The sequence below is a fragment of the Choloepus didactylus genome, chromosome 16, assembly GCF_015220235.1.
Source record: "Choloepus didactylus isolate mChoDid1 chromosome 16, mChoDid1.pri, whole genome shotgun sequence".
Classification (NCBI taxonomy): Eukaryota; Metazoa; Chordata; class Mammalia; order Pilosa; family Megalonychidae; genus Choloepus; species Choloepus didactylus.
Window position 1 is genome coordinate 62,684,232 of NC_051322.1, and position 23,036 is coordinate 62,707,267.

A 23,036-nucleotide genomic window follows, 5' to 3' on the forward strand; every position below is an offset into this window, starting at 1 on the left:
GCGTTTGAATCGGTTCCCGGGTGATCTCGCGGCCGCCACGCTCGGCCGCCCCTGCCGCCGCTGAGGAGGAATTGCGGTCGCGTGGGGCGGAGGCCTCTAGCCGTCGCGGGGGCTGGAGGCGGAGGCGCCGCGCAGGGCACGCGCCTCGTCACGGAGTGCGGCGGCGGTCGGCGCTGCTGTCTTTTCTCCTTTGCCCCAATATGGCAGCGGCGGGCGGCGGCGAGCCCAGCGGGCACTCGGAGGGGCCGGGGGAGGGCGGCGGGAGCGACGGCTGCAAGACGCTGTACTTGTTTGACCGGCGCGAGAAGGATTCTGAGCTCGGGGAGCGCGCGCTGCAGGTCGCAGACAGCGCGGACTATTCTGAGTTCCGCGCCTCTGTCTGTCAGGTAAGGAAGGAGTGATGGAGGCATGCTCGGGGAGCTTGGGCGGGAGGGTGATGAGGAGCCCACGTTGCTCACGGAGGGCCATAAACCTGTCACCGGCGCTGGTCCCTCGGAACGGTCTGCCTCGACTGCTCAGTCCCGAGCGCCCGCCATGCCCAGATGGGTTGGCAGGAGGACGCGGCCGATCCTGCTGCGGCCTCCGAGTGCGGAGCGCGCTCCTCCGCGATCCTCCCTCCCTCGGCCTTTTACTTGAGTCTCGATGTCTCGGATTTAGTTGTTATGTGTCGGCCTTACGTTGAGTGCGGCCGTACAAGTCACTTTCCTGTATGTAAAGCCTCTTGTTTGTGGATTATTTTTTTTTTTTTAAAGAAAGGAGGAGAGTTCTATGCGATGTCTGTATTATGAACGTTTCAGTAGTTAGAAACTGTGAAATCCCTGGAGCGCTTTTACGCCAGGTTAATTAAATGATGCTGTAGTTTACTGGGTGGTGCTGTCCGGAAGGTTTGCGAGGCTGGCCCTTGCTGGGTCCTTCCGTAGTGGAAAGTTAGTTATGCAGGTGGAGATGGCCTTCTGGTTTTCTGAATCCTTGGAAGTCCCTGAATTAACTCGAAGGGTGTTCATGAGTAGCTGTGGAACACCAAAGCGGGTATATATACACCCGCTGTATTAGTTTGCCGAAAAGTTTAGTATGTAGGAAAACCTTCTTTAAACTGGGAAGTATTTTATAGATATGTGATTTTGTTGCCTGAGCTTTAAAGAAGGACGTTATCATGCTCCGAATTAACTACCTATGGTACTTTTTAAGAAAGAACATTTAGATTACAAAGAAAAAGAGTTTTGAAACTGTTTGGCCTTGAGCAGGCTGATAGGTTTAGAAATGTTCCAGAGACATAATTCTGTACAGTTGCTGAAATAATTGAAAGTAAGATCCACAGAATAAAAGCGATTTGAGAGGAGGACTTTGTCTTGTTCACAGCTGTATTCCCAGTGCCTGGCACATAGTAAATGCCCAATTAAAATGGATAAATGAGTGAAGACAAAAACCTGTTAACCCTGAAGTTCTTTCTTGTGCCTGGATGTGTGTTTGAAAAGTGAATGAATGTTCATCATCGTTTTTAATGTTCTGTATGTCACAAAAAGGAAGCTCTTTAAGTTAGTTATTTTTGTTGTATTGTCTATCAGCACTTTAAAGAAAATATGGAACCAGAGGGGAAAAAAAGAGTAAACCTTTTATTCACTGTAAAACTTAATATAATTACTTTTAGCACGTTGAGATATTTCTTGGCAGCTACTCTCACCCCCCGTTTTTTTTTAAATAGCTATTATGCATGTTTTTATTCTGTTTCTTTTCTGCTTAGTATTGTCAGAGGTGTGTGTTTCTATTTTAACCAGTTTCATAATCAAAGTTTGAAATAGATGGTTTAGTCCATAACCAAATCCCTCCTTTTTGTCGACATTTACATTATTTTCAATTTCTGTAATTTTAAATAATTCTGTGATAAAACATCCTTGCATATGCAGTCTTTTATGTCTTGTTTCCTTTAGTTTAGAATCTTAGAAGTAAAATTCGTGGATCAAAGGTCAGGTACATTTTTAAAGCTCTTGATAAATGCTTTCAAATTGCATTTTTAAAAGGTTGTGATAATTTACTGTCCCTCTAGTAATAAACTATTTCCCTCCCTCTTATCCCCTTTGAGATCTTCTCACTATTAGATAGATAGGGCAAGTGTTTATAGCCTATTCTTAGAGAAGTGGAAAGTCTTAGAGATGTTGACTTACCTAAGCCAAACAGATAGAAAAACTTAGGATTCAAACCCAGAGCTCATATTTGTTCTGTTACACCACTCTGCCTCAAAGAAAATCTTTGCTACAGGAAACAGATATATTTATTCCAGTCTTTGAATATTTTAACCTCAAAACCAAGAAAAACATTGCCTTTGCTTGATCTTTTCTTCCTTCTCTTTTTCTACTAGAACACATGAAGGTTTAAGTTTGATTAGAAGTGAGAGGGAAGAACTAAGAAAAAGGAAGGCTACCTTTTTTTTTTTTTTTAAGAATCTACTTTTTAAAGTATTAGATTATCCCGCCTAATCCTTATAATCTTGAGGAAGGTAAAATTGTCTCCATTATGTACATGAAGAGCTGGAAGTTACTAACTTAAGTCCAAGATTATACAGTTAATAAGCAGTGAAACTAGAATTGGAATCTAGGTATATGGGGTTTCAAAACTTGTATTTTTTGTTACACACACACAAGCCACTGCCACCACCACCCCACCACGGTGTGCCAATTTGTTTTCCTTGTTAGTGGAGGAGGCAAAAGATTGCTCTAAATTAAAGTCTTTCATTAAAACTTAAATTAAGCCAGTACATGTTTGTGGTGCCAGGAGGTATTATGGATCTGTAGCTGTTGCTTGGGGAAAGCTCCTCTTGTTGAAAAGGAGCCTTCACTAGAGGGAGGAATCTGGAAAAGGTAGATCTGGAAGAAGCCATTAGAACTGTGATAAACAGCTGTTGACTCACCTGAGCCCTTGTGACCTTGGCAGAATCAAAGATTGACTCATTTAGTTAGTTCTTAAATTGACATTAAGTCCCATGTGTGCAAACTGCCACCCCAGTTTTGAGGAATTGTCTATCTTTTCCTTTGTGTGACTCCACTCTACCTTTCTATCCTTCCATGGCACTTGTTATACTATTGTATTTTTTAATACTGTATTCTACTTAAGTTCAGGAGCTTTACATAATAGTCAGTTTATAACTCTTTAGTTAAGAGAATCAGTTTCTTGCTTCCTTCAAAAAAATATTTGTGGTAGTTTTTAAGGGTACAGTATGTTAAAAACCCCAATAGATGAAAAGAAAAAAAGCATAAAGGTAGATTTAGAAGAGAAATATGGAACCTGAAGGAATGTCAGTAAGTGGAAATGCATTTGATGATACCTTACACTATTAACAATGCTTGAAGTTTCCTAATGGACAAGACAAAGAAGGAACTAAAATTGATACAGAATTCACAATGTCTGTAAAATAAACACATTACAATTGCTAGGAGAAGCAAAGATCTCCCTGGTGTTAAGAGTTGAGAAAAATTTCTCCCTACGTTAAAATCTTGAGTTCAACGGACAGCATCATCATTAGAAAAGGTTGCTTCTTATCCTGTCTTTTAATGCATGGTAGGGCGTGTATTTGTCATTTAGGGTGCTTTAACCAGTAACCAGCCAAAATTGTGTAGATATTTCTTATTTAATAATCTAATTATGAATGTTCTTCGTCTTTGGATGATTCAGGGACCCAGCCATCACGTATGATCAAAGTACAACTCATTAAAGGCTAGTTTGCAGAGTTTCAGAGCAATACAGTAAGGTATGTAGTTTCTGACTGACTTGATCCTTGAATGAAATATAAAATATTTAGAGGATTTTATGGACTGAAAGTTAGCCTTTCATAAATATTTCTTTAAAACAAGCTTATGCTTGTGGATCATAGTCCTTTTATCCAGTATATGGATGGATGAGTAGAAAAATGGAGGCAAAAAACTAAATGAAAAATAGGGTGGGGAGGGATGATTTGGGTGTTCTTTTTTACTTTTATTTTTTATTTTTTTCCGCTTTTTCTGGTACAAGGAAAATGTTCAAAAAATAGATTGGGGTGATGAATGCACAACTATGTGATGTTACTGTGAACAATTGATTGTACACTTTGGATGATTGTATGGTATGTGACTATATCTCAATAAAAATGAATTAAAAAAAAAACGGGTTTATGAGAGAGGTTGGACAGCAGGTAGTTTGCAGCTGACCTAAATACATGAGGGCAAGTATTTTGTATTGTCCATTAAGGGCACATCCATATGTTTTAAAAATTATCCCAGAAAAGGTTGGTATTGAAGTTCTCTCATAAAAATGAAAAGCTAATCAATACTCTTGCCCAGACAGAATGTCATCCTGCTTTCGATACACAGAAGGCAGAAGTAGTGTATTTGTATTCAAGGTTGGGTTAGTATAAATACATGAAAGACTTCAGTTGAGGTCTGATAATATAGATTTTAGACCAAAAATATGAAGAGGAAAGGGTACTTTGTCTTGAATAAAAGCAAAATGAGTAGTAATAGAAAAACATTCAATTTGTCACATATTAGGGCTTTATTATAAAATACTTCAAAAAATTATGAATCAAGAAATAGTTTTTATACAGAATTTTAAATGAAGCAAGGAAAACAAAGAACTTATGTTTCTTAATAGAAGAGTAATAGATTTATGGAGTGTTATTTGGAATAATTAGATATAAATCCTTTTTCAGATATACATGGATCTAATTCATGTTGATACATAATTTTTCAGTAACTATAAAACCAAATTTTATCTTCTACAGGATACATGAGCACATGATATAATAGCTGGAACACTGTAGAAATTTTAAAAAGTAGGGATTGACTAAAAAAATAAATGAATCACATTTACATAAAAACCTAATAATCTGTGAGGTCAGTTTCTGTCTGCTGAATGAACAGAATCTTATTCCCAGTCAGTTTGTCTGTAGCTTCATTTTTATAGTGTGGAATTGCATAGGATTGAGTATTTTTGTTTACTAGGTGTACCAAATTGCTTTCCAGTGTGCTTGTACTAATTTTCAGTCCTCAGCAACATGTAGGGTTCTGTTTCCCTACACAGAGGCCTACATTTGCTGTTATCAAGACTTAATTTTGTTGCCATTCTGATGGTAATGGTATCAAGTTATTTTCTTTGATAGCTAGTGAGGTTGAGTATCTTTTCATGTTTTCCAGTTTTTTTTTTCCCTTATTCTTGCGCTATTTGTATCTTCCAGAAATCCTTTTCTACTCTCAAAATTATTCTCTAATCTTTTCTTCTACAGTTTTGCACTTATATTTATTTGCTTTAATTCTCCTGGAATTTATTTTTGGGTTTGTCAACGTGAGTATTTTATCTCTTTTCATGCAGTTAGCTCTAGTTGTCTCAATATCATTTTTTTAGTGGTTTATCGTTTCCCTATTGCTTTATAATATCATTTCTTTAATTAGCCAAGCTCTCCAGGCATATATGGGGGGGTCTGTTGCAGGGCCCTCTGTTCTTTTCCATTGGGCTTTTTTTTCCCTTCCTTCCTTCATTCCGTTTTATTTTAAAGGATCAAAAATAAATGTTGCAAAGAGGAAACGGAGAAGTAAAACTTAACCTATTTGCAGATGGCATGATCCTATATATAGAAAATCCGAAAAATCCACACGAAATCTACTAGAGCTAAAATTGAATTCATCAAGAACAAGACCAATGTGCAAAAATTTATCAGTAGTGTTTCTATACACTAGTAATGAACAATCTGATTAGGAAATCAAGAAAAAACATTTATAATAGCAACTAAAAGACTCAAATATCTAGGAATAAATCTAACCCAATGATGTAAAGGATTTGTACACAGAAGACTGTAAAACATTGCTCAAAGAAATCAAAGAAGACCTAAATCAATGGAAGGACATTCTCTGTGCATGGACTGGAAGACTAAAAATTGTTAAGATGTCAGTTCTACCCAAAGCGATTGACAGATTCAATGCAGTCACATTCACAATTCCTACAACCTTCTTTGCAGAAATGTAAAAGCCATTCAGCAAATACGTGTAGAATGTTAAGGGGCTATGAATAGCTAAAGCCCTCTTGGAAGAGAAGAATGAAGTTGAAGGACTCACACGTCATGATTTTAAAACATATTTCAAAGCCACAATAATCAAAATAGCATGGCACTGGCACAAGGCCAGACATATATAGATCAGTGGAATTGAATTGAGAGTTTGGAAATAAACCCTCACATCTATGGCCTGATTTTTAACAAGGGTGCCAAGTCCACTTCATTGGGAAAGAATAGTTTCTTCAACAAATGGTGCTGGGGAAACTGAATAGCCGTATGCAAAAGAGCGAATGTCGCCCCCTACCTCAAAATCAACTCAAAATGGATCAAAGACCTAAACATAAGAATCAGAACTATAAAATTCCTAGAAGAAAACACAGGGAAGCCTCCTTAGGACCTTGTTATAGACAATGGTTTCCTGGATTTATGTCCAAAACACAACAAAAGAAAAAAATAAATAAATGGGACCTCAACAAAAGTAAAAGCTTCTGTGCATCAAAGGACTTTATCATGAAAGTAAAAAGATATCCTACAGAATGGGAAAAAGTATTTGAACACCACGTGTCTGATAAGGGCTTATCAAGAATATATGAAGAAAATCCTACAATTCAGCAATAAAAAGACAACTCAATTAAAAAATGGACAAAAGACCTGAACAGACATTTCTCCAAAGAAATGGCCAAAATGCTTATTCACTCAACATGATGTCTTCAGAGTTCGTCCATGTTGAAGTATGTATTAGAACTTCATTCCTTTTTATAACTGAGAAATAGTCTATCGTATGTATATATCACATTTTGTTTATCCATTCTTCTGTTGATGGACACCAGGGTGGCTTCCACTTTTTGGTTATTGTGAATATTGATGCTATGAATATTGGTGTATAAATTCCTGATTTCAGCTCTTTTGGATATATACCAGAAGTGGAATTGCAGGTCCTTTGTTAAATCTGTATTTAATTTCTAAGGAACTGCCAAACTTTTCCACAGTGGCTGCACAATTTTATATTCCCACCAACAATGTATAGGGCTCCTGGTTTCCCATATCTTCGCCAACACTTCGTTTCTTCAGCATGCACTTCTCTTATTACACCATCACAATTAACTTTGCGTATATCTGGTATCCCAGTCCATATTCATAATTCTCTGATTATCTCAAAATATTTTTGTATAGTTCATTTGTTTAAATCAGTATCCCAGCAAAATTCTCATATTGAACTTGGTTTTTATATTTCTTAATTCTTTTAAAATTTAGAGCATTTGAGCAGAATCCTCTCTACCCCTTATCTCTTCAGTTTTTCCTGCCATTGATTTCAATAAATCAAGTAGGTTTTTCTTTAAATATCTCACTTTCTGGATTTGCTTTTGTTCCTTTATGGTATCATTTAACTTTTTCTTGAACCTCCGTATGTCCTATAAACTAGAAGCTTTAAAGGCTTGCTTAGATTTAGGTTCAACCTTCTTTGGAGGGGGGTAGGCACAAAGAATACTCCTGGGTCTTGCTGATACTTCATATTACATCACATTAGGAAGGACATTATGTCTGGGTATTCCACCCACTCAGCAATGCTAAGATCAAATTAGTGGGATTAAGATAGTTTTAGCTGTATCCCTCCATAATAAAATTTTGATCTGATAGTTTATCCGTTGATGGTAATATTTTGATTGTCGTTTCTTCTTTATTCATTAGCAGGAATTGTTTAAAGAAGAACTCTGCCTCATCAACTAGAGCTGTTTGTTTACTTTGACATATAGTTGGTACAAGAAAACAAACAAATGCTATTTTATTCTTTCCCTTTAATGTACCAATATTTACAGTAAGAATTTCTTGCCTTAGTTAATTAAGGTAGTGATCAATAAGGGTTTTTAGTATCATTTTTCAGAATTTGAGTATCACTGGTCTCGATGTTTAGTTGTCTTCAGTGGGAAGGTTGGTTTAGGTTACCTAGTCCATCATTACCTGCAGCAGAAGCCAGCCTTTCTTTTAATTGTGTATACATTGTTGTATTCTTTCATTTAGAGAAAGCATGTATTATTTTTTTAATTTTAAAGTTATGTAAAATTTAAATGAAAATGTTAATTTACTGTTCTAATTCTCAGTTTTTACTTGTGAGATTTCACATTTTTCATGTGCTTATTGGCCATTTGCATTTTCTCCTGTTGTTGATCCTTTATGTCCTTTCTTTGTCTTTGTTGATGTTCATTTATTGATTTATGATTTCTCTATTAAGGTTGCCACCCTTTTGTCTCTTGCTGCAATTTGCTTTCTGTAATTTATAATTTGCCTTAACTTTTAAAGTTACTCTTTAGGAAGGAGTTATAATAAAGATTTTTTAAAATATGCTACTTCTCTATGTATCCTGCATAGTATAGCTGTCCTTACTTCAGTGTTATAAAATATCAACCTCCATTTTCTTCCAGCATTCTTCTTCTCTTTTTATGTATTTAGAAAATTGATATGCACATTGTGTTATGCTAATGCTTTATTCCAATTAAGTTTACTACTTCTGTATTTACATGAAATAATGTGTCATTTTTCTGAGTTGGCCCTGCAGATAGATGTTAAAACTCTTTTAAAATGTTCTACTTAATCACTAGTGTTCTTAAGTGGCATATAGTAGCAGAAAAAACAATCTTATTGAGCAGACAGGTAATTTATAGGTAGATATGGGCTATATTAGTTATGTAAAGGCAAAATTTTAAAAATATCAAGTCCATATTTCCTAGACAAATAATGTAGTAATTATTACAAGATTGTAAATTTATTATCAGTATTTTCATATTCTTGTAAACTTGAATAGTGTGTTTGTTTCCTTTGTTTAGCAATTGATTTTATTCCTCCTATTCTCGATAGACACTCGGCATTTCATCTGAAGAGAAATTTGTTATTACAACAACAAGTAGGAAAGAAATTACCTGTGATAATTTCAGTAAGTAAACAGTATTAAGTTCATGCTTTTATATTTAATACGTTCTAGTACATAATAGGGCAACAACTATTAAACACATTTGCAACTAAAACTCTTGATGATTTGGTTACTTTGTTGGGAGGGGGGAACCCTCTTTGTGTACACAGTCTACTCAAGGGCCATATTTTTCAAACAAGTTTATGGAAAAATAATTGATATCACTTAAGGTTATAGAAGATAATCTCTTGCCCACCATCCAAAATGGTTCTTCCTGGTCCTTCAAGAAGCTAATTGTCTTAGTTTGCTAATGCTGCAGAATGCAAAACACCAGAGATGGACAGGCTTTTATAAAACGGGGGTTTATTTCACTACACAGTTACAGTCTTAAGGCCACAAAGCATCCAAGGTATCACCTCAGCAGTCGGGTACCTTCACCGGAGGACGGCCAGTGGTGTCCGGAAAACCTCTGTTAGCTAGGAAGGCAGCTGGCATCTGCTCCAAAGCTCCGGCCTCAAAACGGCTTTCTCCCAGGACGTTCCTTTCTAGCAAGCTTGCTTCTCTTCAAAACATCACTCCAAGCTGCACTCTCTTTTTCCTCTCTTTGAGTCAGCTCATTTATATCGCTCCACCGATCAGGGCTCACCCTGAGTGGGCGGGGCCACACCTCTGTGGGAACATCTCATCAGAATCATCTCCCACAGCTGGATGGGGCACATTCCAAGCAAATCCAACCAGCACCAAAAACGTTTGCCCCACACAAGACCACAAAGATAATGGCATTTGGGGGACACAATACACTCAAACCGGCACACTAATTCTCCTAACTAACTTGGATTTTTCCATCATCTTTTTATTTAGTTACCAAGATGTGCCAGGTTTTCATGCCTGATTGGTTTTGAATAAACGTTCCACTCCATTCATGTTGATAGTACCATAATCCAGATCCTCATCTGATTTGCAGTGGTAGTGTATCTTAAGAATTGAATGTTTCAGATGAGTAGAAGTGTTAAGGCCCGTTCATTGATGTCCTTAGCAAAGTACAACTGAATTTGTAGACAGTCATTGTTTTAGAATTTGCCTGTACCATCTTTAAAGATGTTTCATAGATATAATTTGCATTTTCAAAATTATAAGTTCATTGCATTTCTGATGCTGGCCTGGACTTTAACATCTTATCTCTTAATTACAGATGAAACTGTTAAAGATGGAGTCACTCTGTACCTGCTGCAGTCAGTCGATCAGTTACTGTTAACAGCTACAAAAGAACGAATTGACTTCCTACCTCACTATGACACACTGGTTAAAAGTGGCATGTATGAATATTATGCAAGTGAAGGACAAAATCCTTTGCGTAAGTTCTTTATCCATACTAATTTTTATAAACAATTACTCTCCTTTAACCCCTGGTTACGTGTTACATTTCTTCACTTTTTACAAATTCTTGATTCTGCTTTATGAGAAGACTGACCACTTATTGTGAGCTTCCTTAATTCAAGCTCTTCATCACAATGTCTTTCCTTTTCTGTCTAAATCATTTTAGATTTAGGTAGAATCTTCTTTCTCCTGACCCTGCCAAAGTGTTTGATACTGCTTAGATGTTCATTATAAACATTCTTACTGAAAATATTTTTTTCTTATTGTATCATTTTATAGTTTGAAGGAAGTGAGAAAATATACATGAACAAAAAGAACATAAAGGAAATCCTTATCTCTACCACCCAGATATAACCACCATTAACACTTTGGTGTTTATCATTTCAGACCTTTTCACATTTTTTTTTCCTTAAACTTTTTATTTTGAAATAAATTCAAACTTACAGGACATTTGCAAAAGTAATACAAAACCCGTAGAGAAAACTCCAATACCCACCCTCCCCCAATACCCAGATCCACCAATTTTAACATTTTGTCACATTTGTTGTATATTGTCTTTATTTATGCATCTATCAATTAATAATCCATATTTGATTTCTTTATTAGAATGGTTTGATACTGTGCTTCCTTTTTAATCTATTTTTGCTTAAAAATCAAATGAGTATCTTTCCAGATCAATATATATTTGTTTTTAGTAGTTATATTATATTTAGATAATGATTTGCTTGAACAGTGGTCTTCTATTATTAGATATCTAGGTTGTGTTCAGTTTTTTTATTGTTACAAATGACTGAATAGTCTTGTGCCTAAATCTTTGTTCACATCCTTTTCTTTACTACTACTACTACTACTACTACTACTACTACTACTACTACTACTATTACTACTACTACTACTGCAGTTGGCTGCAGTGCCAGGCACTGGACCAAGTGCTTTATGAGCTTGATCTCTTACAATCCTTGATCCTGTATGGTAAGTAATGTTATTGATCCTATTTTGCAGAAGAACCTGAGGCTAAAAGATTTCAGGAAATGTGCCAAAGGCCACACTGCTAGTTAAGTGCAGGAGCCCAGATTTGAATCCTAGCAGTGTGATTTCAGAGCTTAACTCTTAATTAATACATTTATTACCTCCCACATTGTTCTTTTCAGATAAGCAAACTCTTATTTCTCCCATTCTAAAAACCTCGTTATCTTACTTCCTCCACCAGCTCCTGCCCAGTTTGCTCCCTTTTACAACAAAACTCCTCCCAAGAGTTGACTATTCACTATCTGCAGTGTCTTTCCTCCTCCCATGTGCTTCTGCTCACTCTGACCAAGCATTTGCTGCTACCCCTCTACTGTACCTACTGAAATAAGGTCTCCAGTGACTAAATCCAATATAAATTCTCAATTCTCATTTTACTTGAGTTATCAGTTGACACATTTATTCACTTTTTCCTCCTTGATATAGTTTCTTCACGTTGCTTTCTAAATCTGCACTCTCTTGATTTTCTTCCTACCTCACTAGCTGTCTTCTCTCATCTTCTCTTTCCCCACCCTTTTAATGTTGAAGAGCCTCAGGGTTTAGTTCTTCTTCCTTTTATCTTCTCTCTCACTTCCATACTTGAGCCCATCTAGTCATATGGCTTTAAAAACCATCTTTATGACAGTAACTTCCAAATGGATGTGATGAGAAACAGTCATTTTTAGTCAAATATCGAAAATAGTGCCAGACTTACCTTCTCAATACTAGTTTTGTTTATCCAGTTGCCCTTATGACATCACTAGCATGTGTGAAATGGGAGCCCTGATCTATTTGCTCAGTTCTGTGCTAACCATAGTTTTCCCATCTCAGTTGATCATCACTTGATCCTTCTAGTTGCTCAGAAATCACTCTGATTCTTCTTTGTCCCACTTCTCATTCAATCTGTCAGGAAATCTGTGGATACTGTGTTCAGTGTTTATCTAGAAAGGGCCATTCTTGTCGCCTATATCACTACCACCCAGTCTGGGCACCACCATCATAACTAATCTGGATTATACGGTGGCGTCTTTACTGGTCTAGTCTCTCTTCATTCCTGTCTGTGTAAGGTCTGAGAAGTCAGAATGTGTACTCCTGAAAAAACTCATTTCTTCTTTTACTAAGAGTAAAAGCCAGAGTTTTTATAATTATTTATAAGGTCTCAGTGGCCCTGGTTTGTACCTTTCTGACCATATTGCCAATACACTTCTCCTTGCTTGTTCACTCAGCTGCAGTACACTGGTCCTCTTGCTGTTCCTACAACATGCCAGCCCTATTCCTAGCTTAGGGTCTCTGCCTGGAATGCTCTTCACCCATGTAGTCCCTTGTCTCATTCCTTCACCTCATTCAATTGTTCATTACCTTCTCAACAAATCTTATACCTTGAACACCCTATTTAAATTTGTAACTGTGTTCCCTATATGCCTTTACTGTTATTTGATTCCCTTTCCCTGCTGTTTCTTTTCTAACTTGTATGTTAACAGGAATTTTGTCTTTTTTATTCTTTTTTGAATCTTTGATTCTTTGGGGGTAAATTTCTAAATGTATGATTTTAGAATCAAAGTACATATCCATTTTTAAGACTTTTAATATAGATTATTTACTTCCTAGATGGATTGTACCGGTTTTTATTCCCAATCATCAATATATGAATAAACATAGACTCTCACTCTTTAAACCCTTGTTTTGATACCTGTAACTCTGTACTATTTTCCTGAGTGTTTCCCTACTTCTTTTTCCTTTGCCTTTGGTGCTGCTTCTGGTTCTTCTTTACTGTTTGGTGGACCTTTCTTCACGATGTACTGATTTTTTTTTTTTTTTAGTTACATATTTTAATTATTTAGTTTCTTGTAACAGATTTATCGAGATAAAATTCACAAACAGTAAAATCCACCCACTTAAAGAGTACAGTTCACTGATTTTTCATGTATTCACAGAAGTTTTGCAACCAAGACCACTATCTAATTCCAGAATATTTTCATCATCCTGAAAAGAAACCTTGTGCTCCTTAGCAATCACTCCCCATTCCTGTCACTACCACCCCTTCCTTGGCAACCACCAATCTACTTTCTGTCTCTATGAATTTGTCTGTTCTGGACATTTCATATGAATGGAATCATTCAGTGTTTGTCCTTTTGTGACTAGCTTCTTTCATTCAACATGATGTCTTCAAGGTTCACCCGTGTTGTCGCATGTATCGGAACTTCATTCCTATGTATGGCTAAATAATAGTCCATTGTATGGATGGACCACATTTTGTTTATCAATTCAGGACGTTTGGGTTGTCTCTAGAAAATGATGATTTTTTAATCATATTTTTCAATCATGTTTTTTATTGTGGAATATAACGTATATACATAGAAGTGATATCTTTCCAAGTGCAATTGAACAAGTAGTTAGCAAATTTCAAAGAATGTTATGGCTTACAGTTCCAAAGTTTCAGTTATTTCCTTTTTGTGAAATATAACATACATACAAAAAAGTGTAATTTCAAATTACAATTTAACAAGTAGCTATATAGCAGACTTCAAATAATGCTATGGATTACAGTTCCACCATTTCACTTCTTTCCTTCTAGTTATTCTAGTACCCTAGCAACTGTGAAAAAGAAAATTATACAGAGATTCAGTATTCATAATCCTTTGTTAAATACCATCTTGTCTGTTGCTACCTCTTCCTCTAGTTTAATCACTTTCCTGAATTTCAGGGATATCTAGGCAGTGACCACTCCAACTTTTCCATGTTGTAAAGGGGTGTCGTCATTATGGGTAAAAGGTACACATCTGGTTGATGTTCTTGAAGAGGCTATTGCCTCTGGAGTTTGGGATTTAGCTGGCATAGGAGTTCTCTGAAGGATTTAAGTTTCTGAAGAGTAAACTTAATGAGTATATTATTTAGGGTTCTCTAGGGAAACAGAACCAATAAGAGATACCTGTAAATAAAAGATTGTAAAAGTGTCTACGCAGTTGTGGGGATGCACGAGTCCAAATTCCATAGGGCAGGCAGCAAACTGGCAACTCCAATGAAGATGTTCGATGAACTCCTCAGGAGATGCTGGCTAGCCAAAGAAGTGAAGTTCCTCTTTCTTTCTCCCTTAAAAGTCTTCAGCTGATTGGATTAAGTCCATCTGATTGAATTCTTCCATTGCAGAAGATATGCCCTTCATTGATATAATCGATCACAGGTGCAGTCAGTTCACTGAGGATTTAATAAACCAGCCACAAATGTCCTTGCAGTAACACTTAGGCCAGTGCTTTCTTGACCGGACACCTGGACACCATCACCTGGTCAAGCTGACACATGAAACCTAACCATTACAATCTACCCCTTGTCAACTTGGCAGTTATACACATCACCTTAAACCATACTTTATCTCTAAGTAGAGAACAATAACATATATTTCACTTAACAATGCTCAGCTGTCCTGCGTACAACTGGAAACGCAATAAATCTCTCCAAAATATGGTGCAAGTCCTTGGGTGACATTGACTCTTTTTTTTTTTTTTTTCCCATTTTTATTGGGACTGTTCAGATACCATACAATTATCCAAAGATCCAAAGTGTACAATCACTTGCCCCTGGGTACCCTCATACAGCTGTGCATCCATCACCACACTTAATTTTTGTTCAATTTTTAGAAACTTTTCATTACTCCAGACAAGAAATAAAGTGAAAGATGAAAAAAGAAAAAAAGAAAAGAAAACTCGAATCCTCCCCATCCCTAACCAACCCCCCTCAATTGTTGACTCGTAGTGTTGCTATAGTACATTTGTTACTGTTTATGAAAAAATGTTGAAATACTATAACTGTAGTATATAGTTTCCAATAGGTATATATTTCTTCCCTATATGCCCCTCTATTATTAACTTCTAATTGTATTGTCATACATTTGTTCTGGTTCATGGAAGTGATTTCTCGTATTTGTACAGTTGATCATGGACATTGCCCACCATAGGCTTCAGTTTTATACATTCCCATCTTTTTTTTTTTTTTTTTTTCATTTTTATTGAGATTGTTCAGATACCATACAATTATCCAAAGATCCAAAGTGTACAATCACTTGGCCTGGGTACCCTCATACAGCTGTGCATCCATCACACTTAATTTTTGTTCAATTTTTAGAAACTTTTCATTATTCCAGACAAGAAATAAAGTGAAAGATGAAAAAAGAAAAGAAGAAAAGGAAACTCTAATCCTCCCCTATCCCTAACCAACCCCCCTCAATTGTTGACTCTTAGTATTGATATAGTACATTTGTTACTGTTCATGAAAAAATGTTGAAATACTACTAACTGTAGTATATAGTTTGTAATAGGTATATAGTTCTTCCCTATATGCCCCTCTATTATTAACTTCTAATTGTATTGTCATACATTTGTTCTGGTTCATGAAGTGATTTCTAGTATTTGTACAGTTGATCATAGACATTGTCCACCACAGGATTCAGTTTTATACATTTCCATCTTTTGACTTCCAACTTTCCTTCTGGTGACATATATGACTCTGAGCTTCCCCTTTCCACCTCATTCACACACCATTCGGCACTGTTAGTTATTCTCACATCTTGCTACCAACACCCCTGTTCATTTCCAAACATTTAAGTTCATCCTAATTGAACATTCTGCTCATACTAAGCAACCACTCCGCATTCTTAAGCCTCGTCCTATGTCTTGGTACCTTATATTTCATGTCTATGAGTTTACATATTATAATTAGTTCCTATCAGTGAGACCCTGCAATAATTGTCCCTATGCGTCTGGCTTATTTCACTCAGTATATTGCCCTAGAGGTTTTGGCATCAACCAATTTTTTTTTTTTTTTTAATGTGGTTTTGTTCACTCACCATACATTCCATCCTAAGTAAATAGTTGATGGTTCTCTGTATGGTCACATATTTATGTGTTCACCACCTTCACCACTATATATAAGGGCATCTACATTTCTTCCACAAGGCAGGAGGGAGAGTCAAAGAAGGTAGAGAGGGAAAAGAAAGAGGGAAAAAAAAAATGACAGCTAGGAAGCAGCAAAAGGAAAAATAACCTTAAATCAAAGTAGAGTAAAGAATCAGACAATACCACCAATGTCAAGTGTCTAACATGCCTCCCCTATCCCCCCCTCTTATCTGCATTCACCTTGGTATATCACCTTTGTTACATTAGAGGAAGCATAATGCAATGATTCTATTAGTTACAGTCTCTAGTTTATGTTGATTGCATCCCTCCCCCAATGCCTCCCCATTTTTAACACCTTGCAAGGTTGACAAGAACATGTTTGTACATTTTATCACAATTGTTGAATACTCTAGATTTCACCAAGTTACACAGTTAAAGTCTTTATTTTTCCTCCTTTCTTCTGGTGTCTCACATGCTCCCCACCTTCCTCTCTCAATGGTGTTCATAGTTATCTTTGTTCAGTGTACTTAACATTGTTGTGCTACGATCTCCCAAAATTGTGTTCCAAACCACGCACTCCTGTCTTCTATCACTCTGTAGTGCTCCCTTTAGTATTTCCTGTATGGCAGGTGTCTTGTTCACAAAGTCTCTCATTGTCTTTTGTCAGAAAATATTTTGAGCTCTCCCTCATATTTGAAGGACAGCTTTGCTGGATATAGGATTCTTGGTTGGCAATTTTTCTCTTTCAGTATCTTAAATATATCACACCACTTCCTTCTTGCCTCCATGGTTTCTGCTGAGAGATCTGCACATAGTCTTATTAAGCTTCCTTTGTATGTGATGGATCGCTTTTCTCTCGCTGCTTTCAGGATTCTCTCTTTGTGTTTGACATTTGATAATCTGATTATTAAGTGTCTTGGTGTAGGCCTATTCAGATCTCTTCTGTTTGGAGTATGCTGCGCTTCTGGGATCCGTAATTTTATGTCTTTCCTAAGAGATGGGAAATTTTCATTGATTATTTCCTCTATTATTGCTTCTGCCCCTTTTCCCTTCTCTTCTCCTTCTGGGACAGCAATGATGGTACATTATTGTACTTTGTTTCATCTTTAAGTTCCCGGAGACATTGCTCATATTTTTTCATTCTTTTCTCCATCTGCTCCTTTGCATGTAGGCTTTCAGGTGGTTTGTTCTCCAGTTCCTGAGTGTTTTCTTCTGCCTCTTGAGATCTGCTGTTGTATGTTTCCATTGTGTCTTTCATCTCTTGTGTTGTGCCTTTCATTTCCATAGATTCTACTAGTTGCTTTTTGAACTTTTGATTTCTGCCTTGTATATGCCCAGTGTTTTCTTTACAGTCTCTATCTCTTTTGCAATATCTTCTCTAAACTTTTTGAATTGATTTAGCATTAGTTATTTAAATTCCTGTGTCTCAGTTGAAGGGTATGTTTGTTCCTTTGACTGGGCCATAACTTTGGTTTTCTCAGTGTAGGTTGTAATTTTCTGTTGTCTAGGCATGGTTTCTTTGGTTATCCAAATCAGGTTTTCCCAGACCAGAACAGGCTCAGGTCCCAGAGGGAAGAAATATTCAGTATCTGGTTTCCCTGAGGGTGTGTCTTAGAAAACTGCTCCACCCTGTGATGCCTCAGGTCACTGTGCTTTTCTGCCCAGCAGGTGATGCCTGTTAGCCTATAATTCTTGACTGGTGTGAGGAGGTGTGGCCGTGTTCCCCCAGGCTCTGGGGTCTGGTTCTGAATGGAAAGGGCCCAACCCCTTTCCTCTTAGAGAAGATAGACCCCCTAGGGGGAGGTCATTAGCATTTCAGTGGTCTCTCTCTCTCTCTGCTTGTGCTGTCTCCGCCCTTCTCTGAGTCACAGCCCTGGAAAGTGAAAATGACTGGGGCTTTCTCCACTGAGCTGAAAAAGAAACAGATAGTCCCCTACAGACCTAGTCCAAGGCGACCCTCCGGCTCTCCAAAGTCAGTCGTCACCCAAAGCCTCTGTCTGTTTTTTGGGGATTCGTACCTGTAGTGAGCAGTTCACACTCGCTACTGAAAATCCCAGTTGGGGCTCAGTTGAGCTATATTCACTTGCTGGGTGAGAGCTGCTCTCTGGCACCACGAGGCTTTGCAGCTCGGGCTATGGGGCAGGGGGCCTCACGACTTGGATCCGCAGGTTTTACTTACAGATTTTACGCTGTGTTCTCGGGCATTCCTCCCAATTCAGGTTGGTGTATGATGAGTGGACGGTCTCGTTTGTCCCCCCGCAGTTATTCTGGATTATTTACTAATTGTTTCTGGTTTTTTTCAGTTGTTCCAGGGGGACCACTTAGCTTCCACTCCTCTCTATGCTGCCATCTTGAGCCTCCTCCCAACATTGACTCTTAAACTTGATTTCCTTTAATTTAAATACTGCAAAATGAACAATAAAGCTTATGTCATATGATAAGGGGATAAGATAGAGAAGAAAACAAAGATACTTGCTTTTAATGCCAAATACAAATATATTCATAACGAAACAAGGAGTAAATATTCGTGCCATTGTAGTCCTCTTTTCTGTAACTAGTCACGTGGTCATAGTTCTTATTCATCACTTCCTTCTTCTACTACCCATTCCATGGTCCCTTTACCCTTAGCAAGCACTTCTGCTGGCTGTGGTTCTTTGCCAGGTGGAGTGACCCAAATCTTCATTCCTGAAGTTTCTTGGCCATGGGTAGCCCTGCTTGGATTGGGTTGTTGCAATTTTCCATTGACTTTAGTCACAGGGCATGGTAGTACTAAGAGACACCCTAGGGGATCTCCTGTGTTCCAGGAAAACTCTTCTTTACCTCCATTGTGTAGTTGCAGTGCTACTTCCCCTTGATAGTCATGATCAATCATCCCAACCAGTAGAGTAATCCCCTTCCTTGCCTGTTGATTCAGAGGCCTGAGAAGCCCGAAGTGGCCAGGTGGCAGTCTTAAGTTCCAGTTCAATGGAATTTTTGTGTGTCTCCTGGTGGAAGCACTCCTTCTTTTGGAACTAAGACTTGTAAACTAGCAGAACTTAAGGTTGCAGGGAGAGAAAGCAAAAATTTTCCTAATGGATCACTAGGAGTGATGGTGAGTGGTGCCACTCCTGTTTCCACCCCTTGATTCCTGGACCCATGAATCCTGGCTATAGAAGAAAGAGCCCTATGGACTGGACGCTGAGTCAGAGCATGCACAGCCTCCTGGAGAACACTGCCCCAGCCCTGCACGGTATTGCCACCTAGTTGGAGCTGTAATTGAGTCTTCAACAGGCCATTCCACCATTCAATCAATCTAACTGCTTCTGGATGATGAGGAACATGGTAAGACTGGAGAATTCCATGAGCATGTGCCCATTTTCTCACTTCATTTGCTGTGAAGTGGGTTCCTTGGTCAGAAGCTATGCTATGGAGAATAACATGATGATGGATAAGGCATTTCCCAAGTCCATGGATGGTAGTTTTGGCAGAAGCATTGCATGCAAGGAAGGCAAACCCATATCCAGAGTATGTGTCTATTCCAGTGAGAACAAACTGCTGCCCTTTCCATGATGGAAGTGGTCCAATGTAATCAGCCTGCCACAAGGAAGCAGGCTGATGACTTAGAGGAATGGTGCCATATTGGGGACTGAGTTTGGGTCTCTGCTGCTGGCAGATTGGGCACTCAGCAGTGGCTGTGGCCAGGTTGGTCTTGGTGAGGGGAAGTCCATGTTGCTGAGCCCATGCATAACCTCCGTCCCTACCACTATGACCACTTTGTTCATGAGCCCATCGGGCAACGACAGGAGTGGCTGGGGAAAGAGGCTGAGTGGTATCCACCGAACGGTTCATCTTATCCACTTGATTATTAAAATCTTCCTCTGCTGAAGTCACCCTCAGGTGAGCATTCACATGGGACACAAATATCTTCATGTTTTTTGCCCGCACAGAAAGGTCTATCCACAAACCTCTTCTCTAGACTTGTTTGTCACCAATTTTCCAATCGTGTTCCATCCAGGTCCCTGACCATCCAGCCAAACCATTAGCAACAGCCCACGAATCAGTATACAAATGTACCTCTGGCCTCTTCTCCTTCCAAGCAAAATGAACAACCAGGTGCACGGCTTGAAGTTCCACCCACTGGTAGGATTTCCTCTCACCACTGTCCTTGGGACATCCCAGAAAGGGGCTGAAATGTTGCAGCTGTCCACTTTCGGGTGGTGCCTGCATATCATGCAGAACTGCCTGTAAAGCAGGCCTGAGTTTTCTCTTCCTCAGTCAACTGAGGAATTCCCCAAGAGGCCATAAACTTTGGGCTGGGAAAGAGAAGATAATGTAGCAGGAGTGGGTGCTATGGGCATTTGAGCCACTTTCTCATGTACCTTACTTGTGCCTTCAGGACCTACTCAAGCCCTATCTCATATATACCATTTTCATTTTATGATGGAGTGCTGCTGTGCATGCTCAACTTTATGGCTTTGGGGGTTGGACAATATCCAGCTCATAATAGGTAACTCAGGTCTCATGGTAACTTGGTGGCCCATGGTTACGCATTCCGTCTCTACTAAGGCCCAGTAGCAGGCCAAAAACTGTTTCTTAAAAGGAAAGTAGTTATCTGCAGCGGATGGTAAGGCTTTACTCCAGAATCCTAAGGGCCTGTGTTGTGATTCTCCTATAGGAGCCTGCCAAAGGCTCCAGACAGCATCTCTATTTGCCATTGATATTTCCAGCACCATTGGATCAGCTGTATCATATGGTCCAAGCAGCAGGGAAGCTTGCACAGCAGCCTGGACCTTTCACAGAGCCTCATCTTGTTTTGGTCCCCACTCAGAACTAGAGCTTTTCTGGTCACTTGGTAAATGGGCCAGAGTAGCACACCCAAATGAGGAATATGTTGTGTCCCAAAAGCCAAAGAGGCCAAGTAGTCATTGTGCTTTTTTGGTCGTAGGAGGGACCAGATGCAACAGCTTATCCTTCACCTTAGAAGAGATATCTCAACATGCCCTACACCACTGGACACCTAGAAATTTTCCTGAGGTGGAAGTTCCCTGTATTTTTGTTGTTTTTATCTCCCATCCTCTGACACGCAAATTCCTTACCAACAAGTCTAGAGTAATTGCTACTTCTTGCTCACTAGATCCAGTGAACATGGTATCAGTATAATGGACCAGTGTGATATTTCATGGGAGGATGAAGTGGTCGAGATCCCTGTGGACAATATTGTGACACAGGGCTGGAGGGTTGATATACCCCTGAGGTAGCACAGTGAATGTATACTGCTGGCCTTGCCAGCTGAATGCAAACTATTTTTGGTGGTCCTTACTAACAACTATTGAGAAAAAAGCATTTGCTGGATCAATAGCTGCATACCAGGTACTGGGGATGTGTTGATTTGCTCAAGCAATGATACCACATCTGGAATAGCAGCTGCAGTTGGAGTCATCCCCTGGTTAAGCTTACAGTAATCCACTGTCATCCTTCAAGTCCCATCTGTTTTCTGCACAGGCCAAATAGAGTTGAATGGGGATGTGAGAATTACCACCAGTGCGTCCTTCAACTCCTTAAGAGTGGTGTTAATCTCTGCAATCCCTCCAAGAATCCGATGTTGCTTCTAGTTTACTATTTTGCTAGGCAGTTCCTTCTGCTTGTCAGCTCATTTATATGGCTCCAGTGATTTAATTTAGACCCACCCTAAATGGGTGGGTTAACACCTCCATGGAAATTATCCAATCAGTCATCACCCATGGTTGGATGGGGCGTATCTCCACAGAAACACTCAAAGAATTACTATCTAGTCGACACTGATATGTCTGCCTGCACAAGATTACATCAAAGATAATGGAGTTTTGGGGGACATAATACATTCAAACTGGCCCATCCCCCTTTTGGTCAAGAAGATGCTCTCTGTCCCACGATGAGAGGTCTAGATTCCTCCCCGGGAGTCATATTCCACATTGCCAGGGAGATTCACACCCCTGGGTGTCCGATCCCATGTCACTGCCATTATCAATCCATATGTCCCCATCCCAAGTTTCAGGATCCCATTCTTTTCTAATCAGTGCCTTTACTTTGACAGTAGACACTCTGTGAGGTTGAGATTTTAGATTACATCGTTAATCTGCTACTCACACAGTGAGACTCGGGGTCTGGTTTTCAGATATTTCAAGTCTACAGCCCCAGGAAATAAGATTTTCTTTCAAGGCACACATAGAAACCTTTACATCTGTCATACGGTGCTTAAGTTTCAAATTTGCAGTCTTTAACTCATACCTTTCTCTCATAACTTAATCCAGAGTATTTAAGAGCAACCAGCCAACATTAGATCTCTTAACTCTGCAAAATTCTATTAAGTTGTCAAAAGCACTCACCCAGAGCTTTGCTTTGTACAAGAGTATGATTAGGAGAATCAAATGGTGATATTTTGTGTATCTCCATTGCCAACTCATGCCATGGACTGTTGGTGCCATCTTGATTATTGGAAATGGGAGTCATTAGTGCCTTTTAATCTAATCAGAGTAGAAAATCAATTGTAAAAACCCATTTTAAGATTCTGTTTCTCAAGAACCACTCCTTGTACCAAGCTGTATTAGTTTGGGTTCTTTAGGGAAACAGAATCAACAAGAAGTATCTGTAAATATAAGATTTTATAAAAGTGTCTCATGCAACTATGGAGATGTGTGAGTCCGAATTCTGTAGCGCAGTCAGCAAACTAGCAACTCCAATGGAGGTGTTTGATGAAACCCTTGGGAGTTGCTGGCTAGTGGAAGAAGTGAAGTTCCTCTCGCCCTTAAAAGTCTTCAGCTGATTGGATTAAATCCATCTGATTGAATTCTTTTCATTGCTGAGGACATGCCCTTCGTTCATGTAA

The 23,036-nt window shown here is 38.7% G+C and overlaps 1 protein-coding gene across 4 annotated transcripts in view; it reads left to right on the forward strand.

Annotated features, from left to right (window-relative positions):
• The first annotated feature begins 200 nt into the window (after positions 1-200).
• SMCHD1 (structural maintenance of chromosomes flexible hinge domain containing 1) overlaps positions 201-23,036 on the forward strand; it is a 202,058-nt gene continuing 179,222 nt past the window's right edge. For 2 of the 4 annotated variants that reach the window (XM_037805485.1, XM_037805487.1), the window contains exons 1-3: positions 6,714-6,747; positions 8,870-8,945; positions 10,114-10,275. In XM_037805485.1, the coding sequence (XP_037661413.1) occupies positions 6,718-6,747; positions 8,870-8,945; positions 10,114-10,275 (268 nt within the window). In that variant the 5' untranslated portion in view covers positions 6,714-6,717. Of the gene's footprint in view, positions 387-2,491; positions 3,743-6,713; positions 6,748-8,869; positions 8,946-10,113; positions 10,276-23,036 lie in introns of those variants that run through there. The other 2 variants (XM_037805484.1, XM_037805486.1) reach the window with 2 other exon arrangements.